Source organism: Indicator indicator, chromosome 31 (genome assembly GCF_027791375.1).
Source record: "Indicator indicator isolate 239-I01 chromosome 31, UM_Iind_1.1, whole genome shotgun sequence".
NCBI lineage: Eukaryota > Metazoa > Chordata > Aves > Piciformes > Indicatoridae > Indicator > Indicator indicator.
The window spans coordinates 925,749-938,111 of NC_072040.1; the positions used below are offsets into that span (position 1 = coordinate 925,749).

Here is a 12,363-nt window from a genome sequence, read left to right on the forward strand (position 1 = left end):
CTCCTGGTTAATTAAAAAAAAAAACAGCAGATTAATAAATCCTCAAAACACACAGACCTGCCTGTACTGTTTAATCATGGAAAATCCCTCTCTGATGCATTTTCTCCACATCCCCTTCAACCCACATCCCAGCAGCACCTCCTAGAAATGGAATGGTTCACACAGCAAAACTTTCACTTCATTTTCTTCAGTCCTTTTCTTTTGTGCAATGGAAACGCTGACAATTCTAATTGAGAAAGGGACTGCAATTGTTTCATCTCAGACTAAGATTTTGTCTCATTACAAACTGCTCAATTTATGCAGATTCAGAAGACGTGTGATGTCACCAACACCCATTTCCACTTCATTTTCTATCTTCAGAGACCTGTATTGATTAGGTTCATTGCTGGTTTACACAGCATGCTCCAAACCTTCTCCCAAGCACTTTCTACAATCTCAAATCCAGTGCTATAAAGTATCTACTGGACACTTTCACTATCCACAAGCACAGGATGACCCAGGAGGAAGATGGTCAAGTAGAGACCTTTACCTGTACCTGGAATCTCACAGAGCGTGAAACACCAAGTCACAGAGCACAATACAGAGAGGTAACAGAAAGGACAAGGAAAAGGATCACAGAAAACCCTCCAGAAGTTTTAACAGCTCTGGCTTTACCTTGTCTGTGTTAAGGAATCTCCTTCTCCAGCACCAGCTCCCACAAAGTTTCAGGGCTAGACTTCCCTGAGCTGCTATTTCACACACTTATAGAATAGATTCATAGAATGGTTTGGGTTGGAAAGGACCTTAAAGCTCATTTAGTTCCAGCCCCCCCACCAAGGGCAGGGACACCTCCCACCAGCCCAGGTTGCTCAAGGCCTCATCCAACCTGGCCTTGCACACCTCCAGAGAGGGGGCATCCACCACCTCCCCAGCCGACCTGTTCCAGTGTCTCACCACCCTCACTGTAAAGAATTTCTTCGTAATATTCAGCCTAAATCTTCCCTCCTCAGGCCTTCTGCAGCTCTGGAGTAACACTTTTCTCTTAGCTTTATGAGATTCAGGGGGAAATCTGCTGTTCCCTTCATCATCCAAGCATGGCAAAACCTGTACACTTAGCTATCTGCAGTTCTAAACCAACATAAATAGTATCTTAAAGGGGAAAAAACCCCTCCTAGACTAGAAAAAAAGTGATCCTAGTCTAGAATAATCTTTTGGTCAAGATTTGAAGTCGCTCTTCGTTAGGTCTTGGAAGAAAAACATGTTCCAACTACAATAATGTAGGCTTGTAGAGAGAAATGGAATAAGAACTGCAATTTCTGGAAGAATCCAAGCTTGCACTTGTTGGGGTTTGGGTTTTGAGTAAAAGATGATTTATAGCACAAATGATTGCAGAGTTCCTATGCCTAGATAGACACAAGTCTACTCCTCCTTTACTCTTGCCCTGTTCTTGTGAGCAGCCAAGTGACTGAAATTCAGGAGATCATTTTGCTAACACTATCAGAACCCCAATGACAACAAAAACTAGGAAGGAGAGCAGCTGTACTCCACATTTGCTATGACATATTGAAACATGCACTAGAGCAGAACTCATTCACTTATCTCTCCATTTTTCCTTCCATCTGACAGAGCAAGGATGTTCCTTTTCCTTATGTTTGAAACTGGCCTCTACCCACGTTGTCCAAGGTGTCTCTTGTTAGGAAGAAAGCTGATGCTGTGACAAGGACTTTGCTCTCACAATCCATGCCTGTTCCACTAATTCAGGCTTACAACATTTTGCTCCTCAACATGTTCCTGGGGCCAATGTGAGGAGCAGCTAATTATCTTCAGTGCTGTCCAAGCATGCAGCATTACTGACATGCACTTCACTGATTTCATGCATGTGTGTTTGGGGGTGTGAATTAGGGGGGAAGGACAGGAGACAGAGACCTGTGGGAGAGCAAGAGAAAGCTCTTTCTCATTCCAGTTGCCAGAGCAGAACTCCAGAACCTGTCAGGCAGCAAACACCCACAGCAAGGACCAGAAACACAGCTCATGAGACCAAGCAGGATTTAGGAGTAGCACCCAACACTACAACATTTATCATAGTTACATCTGGACTTCTCCAGTGGATCCACCTACTACCTGGAGAACAATATGGAGCAGGGGTTATGGCACAGAAATATTTTTCCAAACTCAGATGATTATCCAGCTTTAGAGATTACTCACAATTACATACCTTTAAAGATTACTTACAATTACAATCTCCTGCCTATTGCCTTTTAAATTGTTTATGGCTTTCTCCAAACACAAAATCCTCACCAAGTACATTTAAAGTCCTGTCCACACATGTCAGCCTTGCAAAATATTACTTGTCCTTTGTCTCTAATGGTAGATGCAATACCTCAAATGCAATCATCAGTTTTATAACTTCACCTGCACATCTATGCACTAACCTGTAATAGAAATTAAAATCTGACACCTTTTTTGCTGCCAAACACAGACAGCTCTACCCTGAACATAGTTTCCTCAGCTTGAAGAGAATCATAGAATACATATTGGAAGGGCTCACTGCACAGCACTTGTCTAATCTCTTGCTAACTAGGAAATCAGATCAGGTTGCTCAGGGACAGGGCCAGTCCAGTTTGTAATACCATCAAATGATAGAGATCCCACTGCTTGCCTGGGGCCCGAATCCAGTGCTTGACCACTCTCAGGGTGAAAATGCTTTTCATAGACTCATAGAATGGCTTGGATTGAAACGGACCTTCAAGACCACTTACTTCCAAAACCCCTGCCATGGGAAGGGACACCTTCCACTAGACCAGGTTGATCAAGGCCTCATCCAGCCTGGCCTTGAACACCTTCAGGGAGGGGGAATCCACCACCTCTCCAGCCAACCTGTTCCAGTGTCTCCCCACCCTCACTGTAAAGAATTTCTTCCTAATCTCCAGTCTAAATTGTCCCTCCTCAAGCTTCAATCTATTCCCTCTCATCCTATCACTACAAGCCCTTGTAAAAAGTCCCTCCCCAGCTTTCTTGTAAGAACCTTTCAGGAGCTGGAGGGCTGTAAGAAGGTCTTTCAGGAGCTGTCATTTCTCCAGGCTGAACAGCCTCAACTCTCTTTATTCTGTTTTCCTTATTCTAGCTAGAATTCTTCTCACTGCAGTTTGTGCCTGTTGCCTGCCTTTGTTGAGACCCTTAAAGGACTTCTTATGTTAACAGCCATCACTGACACATTTCCTGTTGTGCAGTTCTTATTAAATATTTTTACTTTAAGCTCAACTTCCTAACAGAGCAGCTTGTATTTATTTTCCTTAGAAAAAAAAAAGATGCAGTTTCTCATTTGACTAATTACAGCACATGCTGACTTATGCTGAAGGCTCTACCCTGACAGTGAAGTGCAAACAAAGCTATCAGATAACTCCCTTCACTGACTTCTAGCAGATCATAGAATCATAGAATCAGTCAGGGTTGGAAGGGACCACAAGGATCAACCAGTTCCAACCCCCCTGCCATGGGCAGGGACACCTCACACTAGATCACGCTGGCCTGATGACCCAGATGACCCAGAAAAATCCTGAACTAAATTACAACAGTGGTCTGCACCCGCAGCCAGCAGACCCTGGGACAGCTGACCCCCTACTGATCATGTTAGGAGCACCAGTTATGGAAAACAGCATCTAATGCTGTAAACCACATAATTTCAGCACAAGAAATGTGTAAGTGGAACCTCCGGAGAACGTTCCAGTATCTCCGAACTAGAAAAGCACTGCAAAGCACCAGAATTAGCAATACCACCAAAAGCACACACACACACACAAAAAGAACAACAGTAGACCCTGACAATCCTGCTAATGGCATCTGCAACTGGAGCGATCCTCGAAGGCAGAGGGTGGTTGTGTCCTTGTTTTGAAGCAAGCCGTGGCCTGCTCCTTGCTTCTGGGACAGCAAGAGCGTGGCTCCTTCTGCAGGAGGCTAAAAAAGGATCGAGTTTCTTCTGACAAGGAAGACATGACCCCAGCCCGGCTGCCCCAGTTAAGCCCCGGCCGGTCTCCCCGGCTCCCGCCGCTGTCCTCCCGCATCGCGCTCCGGCCGCGGTTCCTGTACCGACGCTAACTACAGCAGGGCCTCAAGCTCGGCGACGGCCAAGGCAAAGCCACCTCCCGCTCGGGGACCGGCCCGGCAGCGCACGCTCACCTTCCTGTGGCGGTGGCGGCTCCGGCTCCAGCTCCAGTCCCTGCCGGGGCCTGGTTTTACTTCTCCTCCCGCCGCCCCCGCGGAGGCCGGGTGCCCGCGGGGCGGCCAGGCTAGGGCGGCTCCCCGCGGTGGGGCGGAGGCGGGAGAGCACCGTGCCGCCGGCAGGCGGCACGGAACAGGCCGGGGGCGGCGCGGGGGACACAGAAAAACCGAGGGCGGCAGAGGCGGCGGAAAGGAGAAGGGGGGAACTTCGCGGCTGCAGGGGCGCGGGAGCCGCCCGGACTGTGTCCGCCACGCACCGCCCGGCACTTCCGGCAGCAGAGGAGCGAGCGCCGCTAGGGGGCGTGCGGGCCCCGTGAGGTGTCGCGCCCCCGCACGGCGCGGCCGGGCAGCGGCAGCCGGCCAGGAGAAGCGGGGAGGGCTGGGGAGTTCTGGCGTGTCCGTTCTGCTGGTGCTGCAGGACTGAGGTGCTCTGGCGTGTCCCTTGTGTCCCGTCCTAAACCTTCTGGTGTTCTTGCAGCAGCATGCTCCAAGACCAGGTTCCCGCTGTGCAGCCGTTCCACTTGGAAGAAAAGGCTTCCGCGCATCCCCCACACTGCTTCTATCCCCAGGGTGGTTCTAAACCATCTCTCCGGGCTGCAGGCATGGCATTCCGGCTGTAATCCCACTCGCCCAGCTCCCCCAGTAAGCACCACCACGGCTCCTGCCCGCAGTTGGTATTCCAGGGACTTTGCAGTTGATGTGAGTTTCTGAGGCTGTTCAGGTATCTCTGGCTGGCTGTCAGCCTTGGGGAATTCCTGGATCTGTGTACAAAGGAAAAAGAAAAACGCATCTAAGAAAGGAGGGGCGTTCCAGCTACACCAGACACACCAGTTCACATAGCTAATCTGCCAGCTGGACTGGAATGTAACTGCCAGGAGCTGTGTCCTTAACACCAAGTGAGATCAGCTGTGCCAGAAGTGGCTGCCAGCTCTTTCAGATCCTTGCCTGTTGCCCTTCCAGACTGTCTCTGCCATTTACATCATCTGCCTGTTCAGCTCCTGTGCTTGCTCAGTTGTCCATCTAACTGCATTTGCATTCTTGTCCAATTCTTTTTCCAGAGTTACCAATAGGGTATTTTCCCCCAATGCAAAATCTTCCAGTTTGAGCTGGATAAATCTTACATACAAAAAAGTTGAGAAAGGGGATTTCTTTACTCTGTTCACTGGGCAAACAACCCAAAAAATTCTTAAGTGCTGCTTATGTTTTGACAGAAATTACAGGTGAGTAATTTCTTTTTTGTTGTATGATGGAGGGGCTAGAAAATGTGTAGAAGGGGAGTTGCAATTACAGTTCTATTTGTATGAAAAAAAACCAATTTCTCTAATACCAGTTTCTAGTTCCTCTAATACTGCTCTGGAAAGAGTTACAAATTTAGAGAGGGCTTCTAATATAATATTACAATAAGTTCTCTTTATTAGAATGGTTCTGGGAAAAATATTTACCTTTTTATTAGAAAATAATAATAATCCAAAACCACTCACATTTCACAGTCATAGTTTTGTCTATCACTTTGAGACCCCAGAAAATACTTTTAAGACAACTGTGACAGAAGACAGTTAATAGAAATTCCTTTTTATTCCAGCTGCAGATAATAGAGGGGTGCTGCTGCAAGATGGAATAGTCCAGGAAAAAACTTAGGAGCAAATTGTCAGCACATGTCTGAGGTCTGCAAGATGTTGGCTGAGATTCTTGCTTTGAAAGACAATCAGGACTCTGTGATCACCCAGCCCCTACCCAGGGCCAGTGCTCTGAGCTGCAGCACAGCCTCTTGCACTGGGTCTTGGAGAGGACTTTGAAAGGTTGTGCAAATTTAGATGATTAAAGTGGTTTAACTGATCATAGAATGGTTTCAGTTGGAAAAGACCTTTAAGATCATCATAAGTGTTAAGCCAGCACTGCCAGGTCACCACTGCACCATGTCCCTCAGCTCCACATCTACATGGCTGGGAAATCCCTTCAGGGATGAGGACTCCACCACTTCCCCAGGCAGCCTGTTCCAGAGCTTGACAACCCTTTTGGGGAAAAAATTGTTCCTCATGTGCCCTGGCACAACTTGAGGCCATTTCCATTCTTGTCATATCACTCATTACTTGGGAAAAGAGACCATCACCCACCTCGTTCCAACCTCCTTTCAGGCAAGTTGTAGAGAGTGAGGTCTTCCCTCAGCCTCCTTTTCTCCAGGTTGAACCACCCCAGTTTCCTCAGCTGCTCCTCACAAGGCTTGTGCTCCAGATCCTTCACCAGCTTTGCCGTTCTTCCAGTGTGCTTGAAAAATAGGATAGTCAGAGAGTGCTGTCTAGTCCTTCTGCACAGCTTCTCAAAAGAAAAAGGAACACTTGCAGATCCTGGTTGCTCTCAATTCCTCTTGCTGCTTCATCTGTATCCATTTCAGTAGCTGATAGCCCTTTCTCCTGTTTTTTTTCACTTGACTTGAAGGCCAGGCTCTGAATTTTAGCTGATATTGTTGGAGTGTGCTAGCTAAGACTTCATGGCTTGAATTCCTGTTCCTCTCCAGGCATATCAGTCAGCATCCTGGTTTGTTTCAGTTTATCATCTCCTAAGCATGGTGAGTCTGCTGGAATGCCTATTTACTTGTAATTATGATGTTCAAAATAAACATTCCTGTGTCTTGGGACAGATTTGAGCTATTTCTTTTTTTCCAGGACAGGATTCTTGTCTTTTTGCTCCAGAGAAAAAAGTCAATTGACTATCTTGCTCCCTTCTTCAGACGTTCAAGAAATGTTTGTAGAGAAACAGAATGAGAAGACAAAGTATTTATTTTCATAAACCTCCCTAGATTTAGGTTTCAAGTGAAAAAAAGGATATTATCTGTTTCTTTAAAATGGTACAAAAAGGTTTAGGATATTGAGGGCAAAGATGATCTAGGCATTAAAAGTACAAGAAGGAAAAATGAGGCACAAAAGTTACTTTTCTTGGTGTTTGAAGTTAACAGACTTGATGCATTTAATGGCATATTGGGTATGTTACACACAGTTCTCCCACTCCCACCAGTAACAACAGCTTGTACAAACACATTCTGCTCTGTGGCAAGTTCTGCAGGCTCTCTTAGGAAGACAACACTGCCTGTGTCCACCTTTCCTTACAGGCACTTAGGTTCAGTCCATACTGGGACAGCAGTATTGCAGTACTGCATTTTCAAGCAAACCACCAGTGATGCCAAGCCCCAGGGCTGCATTACAGAAGTAAGCTCTTCCCAGCCCGCTCCGAGAGATCAGGGTGAGCACATCACATCCTGCTGCAGACACAGGGATTGCCAGCCTGGGGGCAGCCTCAGCCACTAAACCAGTGCTGATGCTACAATAGTGCCTGGATGGACCAGCCTGCACTTGAAACTACTTTCCAAGTGTGTGTGCTTAGTGCTACACTTACACTTTTTTTTTTTTCCCCTCTCATGGAAAGCCTTTTTTCTGTCAGGGCAAAGTCCTGGATGCAGCATTCCTACTTTCCAGCATATCAAACCACAAAGCTGATGTGTTTGTAAGAGTCTAATACCTGGTTTCATGGGATGCTTTCCCTCTAGAACAATGGCCTGAGCAGCAGATCCTTAGCTAAAGGGAGACAGTTTCTCTTCTGACACTGTCTTGCATGGGATCAAAGAAGTGGCTTCTGGTGGGACAACACCAGCTCTGAGATTCTTCTCAGAGACTGGACCGTGAAGTGCTCAAAACATAAACCCACAGATTTAAACCAAACTGAGGCTGTCAGCTGTATGTACATACTTATTTGGGGAACCAGGAAAATCCTGGCTACATGATTTCTTTGGGGAAATTTAGCTGCTGCATTGCTATTACACATCAATTTTCTTCATCAATCTTTCTGTATCAGAATATCCTCAAAGTCACAGGGAACCTTCAAGAGGTTGATTGTTTTCTTCAGATATGTAGAAACTTGTAAATTAAACTGGGTGAACACCAATTGGTAGCTAGCAGTGCTGTAGGACATTGTTTTTCACTGCATGCTGTAAAAACAATGAAGTAACAGAAGCATTCTAATCGCTTTTACGACGCTTATCAAATCGGTCCAGTAAAGCCTTCCACATGCTCCCTGGGATTGTTTGGTGCTTGCTTATGAGAGCCTGAACAGCAGCCTTGGTCTGAAAAGAGAGGAGAAAGTTGCCTTCACAGACCTGCTTATGCAAGGAAGAACAGTAGAATTTCTTCTCAAAGGTTCAAGAACTATTGGGAAATTCACATGTGAGACCTAATTTAAGGGAAAAAGTTCTCTTTTCTATTGGCTAGTTGTCCTGAGTAATAAAAACCAGTGTTTGCAGTTTGGATAGGCTCAAATGATTCAGACTTATCAAACCTGGACATTACTAAATCAAAGTAACCTTTAACTTCTGCAGACACTAAGTTCATGTGATCTCCATCCCTGAAGGTTTTAATCACAAGTGCTGGATACAGCCTGACTACCCTGGTCTGGTCTCATAGCTGACCTTGCTGGGACCAGGGATTTGGAGTAGGGACCTCCATCTGTCCATCTCAGTGTGATTTGTTCTGTAATTGTATCATATATAGCATGTAAGTGTCCATACATTAAATAATCCTAGAGCTCAACTGCTTGGTGCTTCAAGAAGGTATTAGAAGTCTTGTTTGTCTTTTTCTAACCACACCACAACTAGTTTCAAGTGCATTTATAATAAAGGGCAAAGTATGTAGCTCAATATTTTAAGGAGAGCTGACTTACCTTCTCCACCAGTTCCTCTGTAGTTACATTGGGATCATATGGGATTGGTTCCCCAATGTATGTGCGAAATTTAACAGGGAGCCCCCCATATGGAGGCATGAGGGGCAGCCGAGTGCTTTCATACAGCTGCCTAAAAACCCCTGAAATAGATTAAGGGAGGAAGAAGTGAGATTCTAGTCACAGGAAACACAACCCAAACTTAGTATCTGATTAGGAGAGAAGACTTCTTAGAAATGTATGCTTTACCTGACAGGCAGGAAGAAAGTACAGGACTTAAGTAAGTGGCCACCAGATCAAAGCTCAACAGATTTAATAAATCACTGCAATAAGGCTGCATTAAAGAAGCCAAATCACAAACCAGTTACACACATCCATATCCAAGACACCTCTGACCCACAGCAAGTGTGTTAGAGAATCCAAAGCAAGCACAAGTTTGGAAAGCAAAATCTAAGACAAAAGAGAGAGAAATCTGAGAGAAAAGTAGGGGGGGAAACATCTTTCAAATACTTAAAAAATGCTTTAAAGGTCTTACTTCGTTCTTTAAACATCCTATATCCTTCCCGGACATTTTGAGTATACATTGGAATGATGGGCTAAGGAATCACAAAAAACCAAAAAGGTGGAAATGTTATACCAGGTTTGAATCCATCTTCTAGTTAAGGCAGCTAAGAAAATCACTTGAATACAGAGGATGATGATCAGTCAGTTAAGTTGCTGCCTATGGATTAAGGTACTTGAGGGAAGTGGTGGGGAAAGGAAAACAAATCTTTACTCCCTAACCTCTTCTGTCTGGAAGATTTTCCAACAAACATTCCTAAGCTGCATTTTATGGTGAAGCATGTATGAAATAAGCACAAACTAGGGACTGGTAACATAAAACACTCACCACTTTTGCTTCTAAAGCAACCTGAGCAAAGCCTTTTCGATTTCCCCACATGAGCTGATAGCTTTCATCACTGAACAGTGCTTCTCTAACTCCACCTGGTGAGATGGACACCAAGTATCCATTCTTCAGTGCAGCAAGGCACTCCTCCCTTGTACCTGGCATGACACCTGTCACTTCCAATAACAACTTAAGTCCTGCAATACACAACAAATACATATCATAATGATACATCACAAATACTGCTTGCATGTAGGAACAAGGATACATCTAAGGAAATCTAATAGCTATATATTTAATTAAGGCACATTTATAGAAAGGAAGTAAAACACTGGCAAAATGGCAAATATAGGACAGTGGTTTTGTCCAAACTTTATGAAGATGACCCAGCTTATCACGAGCACCTCAATAAATAATGCTGTTTTCCATGATTCTCAAAACACCAGCCATGCAAACTATTTGTAGTAAAAATCTCTACTAGGGACACTTCAATTTGAAACAGAACCTTCTCATTTGCCCCTTAAAAAGAAGTTTCTGTAGCAACTTTCTGCTAAGCTTTATCTTCCTCCTCATAAAAGCCAGTATGTTCTTACCTGGCAAACGGAAGACAAAATGATCAGCTACTGACAGACAAAGTCTTTTCTTCCAGAGAAACAGCCTAGACAAGAAGTAAAGGTAGTCTATAGGAATAGCTCCATGGTAATACACCAAAATTCCTGGTCCTTCTGGTAGGTTTTCCACACCATGAAGTTCATAACCTGTTTGGGATGAAAAGCAATACACTGACAATAATAGCTGCAATTCATCTGTAAATCAGAAAACTGTTGACTGTCCTTTGTTAAGTGACTTTCAGAGAGTTGTGAAATCCTCTGCAGCAGCCTTTAAAAGAACTAAGTTTGGATGGAACTTTTGGTCAATAGCAGAGAGAAAGCCCTTCAAACACCACAGGTGGACTAATCTGTGGTCACTTGGATCACTAGATCAAATTTTTCCCAGTCCTCAGTGCAATAATTAAAAAATAAATCAAATTACTATACTGGTATGAAACCCCTTCATCAGCAGAGTGAGAGGCAAACAAGCAGTCAGGATGCTTTCCTGAAATATGGAAATGTGATTTTCATTCAGTGTCAGGCAGAATGAAAAGTTTGGGATGCTACATAATACAATCCCTCTGGTCAAGATTTTCAAGTCCAAGACAGAATCCGTAAGAATCCCAAAGAGAGTTTCTCTCCACAGGAGTTAAATGCGTTCACTTCACAGTGGAAGGAAATTTCCTCACAGACATGGTCTTCTGTAAATCCCTCTCCTGGCTCTTACTGTGTTTGGTTTAGAGTTTAAGTAGAGCCTAATGTATACAAAGGCTTTGGAAAGCCAGAGCTGCCAGCTAAGAACTCTATTCTACCTCATCTCTATCCCTGCTACAGTTCCTACTATGAGCTGTTCAGGGAGAAGGATGGAGGGAGTAACCAGAGCTCTAGGAAGAAGTGGAGAAAGTTTTGTACTGCAGGATGTTCCAAGATCAACAGAGAAACCTGTCAGGGAGGACAGCAACATAGATAGCCACCTGTTCTTCATCCTTAGGGCAGCAAAGTCTTACTAGCAGCCTTAAACTACATCTGTGCAAAAAGCAAGAGCCTAGCACGTGGCTGAGGATGTTCCTAGGGGACAAGGTGTTGACAGAAATTAATCTGAAAAATCAGGTTACTTTTAAATTCTGCCACAGTACAAACTTCAGTGTGATGCCTAATTATTTCTTACCCATACAGCTCTTAAAACTTTCAGGTTAGATGCCACACAAGAGCATAGTAAATGTCATTTATTTCCATCCATTTTGTAGAAATAATTTTAAAAAAAATTAAAACCTAGGTCTATTTACTATTTATTGTCATTCAAAGCTTCAGACATGTCATACTTACCATGCCATACTCTTGCATATATATCCCAAAAGCTTGCTATAGTTTTCCTTGCACTATCCCAAACATCACTCAAGGGATCGGCTTTTAGCTCACCGTTCCTCTGATAGATTAAAAGCAAAATGTTAGAAAGGTAAATGAAAAAGACAATTGTTAAAGGAACTATAAAAATTACTAATATCGCAGTAATTGTCAGTGAGACGATGACCAGATGAAAAAAGTATTTCTTCAAGTACTCCACAACAGCCCATTCTTCCAGCACGTAGGCAAGGCAGCTTAGGTCAGTCATCAGGATCTGTCCTGAAGAGCAGGATTCTCTTCTGCCTATCATGTCCTGCATGGAGGATAAGAAAACAACACCAAAAAAAGCTCTAATTTCTCTAATCATGGAAGTTTCTCAATGTAGGAAAAAGGTTTTCTGTGGATATACCTGATGCCTATTTTGGTATAGCCCTGAGTGAAACGTTTTGTCTCCACCATGCTAAGACAGCTGCTGGCAATTGCCATACAGTGCTACCTGAAAAGGGTGAGGAGATTACCTCTGTATCTATGGATCCTTTTAGACAGCCAGATGATAGAGGCTGAAAGGACAAGTGCTGGAGTCCAAGGAAGCCTCAGGATCTGTGCAACAGGGCTGATCAGATGAATCCTCTGCTCATGTAT

General features: G+C 44.4%; 1 protein-coding gene across 2 annotated transcripts; it reads right to left on the reverse strand.

The window, feature by feature from the left end:
* Nucleotides 1–8,206: 8,206 nt before the first annotated feature.
* On the reverse strand, nt 8,207–12,031 carry LOC128977158 (transmembrane protein 68-like). Of its 2 annotated transcripts, XM_054394627.1 has the most exons (7): nt 11,704–12,031; nt 10,381–10,545; nt 9,791–9,984; nt 9,437–9,497; nt 9,298–9,351; nt 8,905–9,044; nt 8,207–8,311 (listed from the first exon to the last, which is right to left on the reverse strand). In XM_054394627.1, exons 1-7 carry the CDS (start codon nt 12,029–12,031, stop codon nt 8,207–8,209), a joined length of 1,047 nt encoding a protein of 348 aa, XP_054250602.1. The 2 variants fall into 2 exon arrangements, with proteins under 2 accessions (XP_054250602.1, XP_054250604.1); XM_054394629.1 differs by lacking the exon at nt 9,298–9,351.
* Nucleotides 12,032–12,363: the final 332 nt, after the last annotated feature.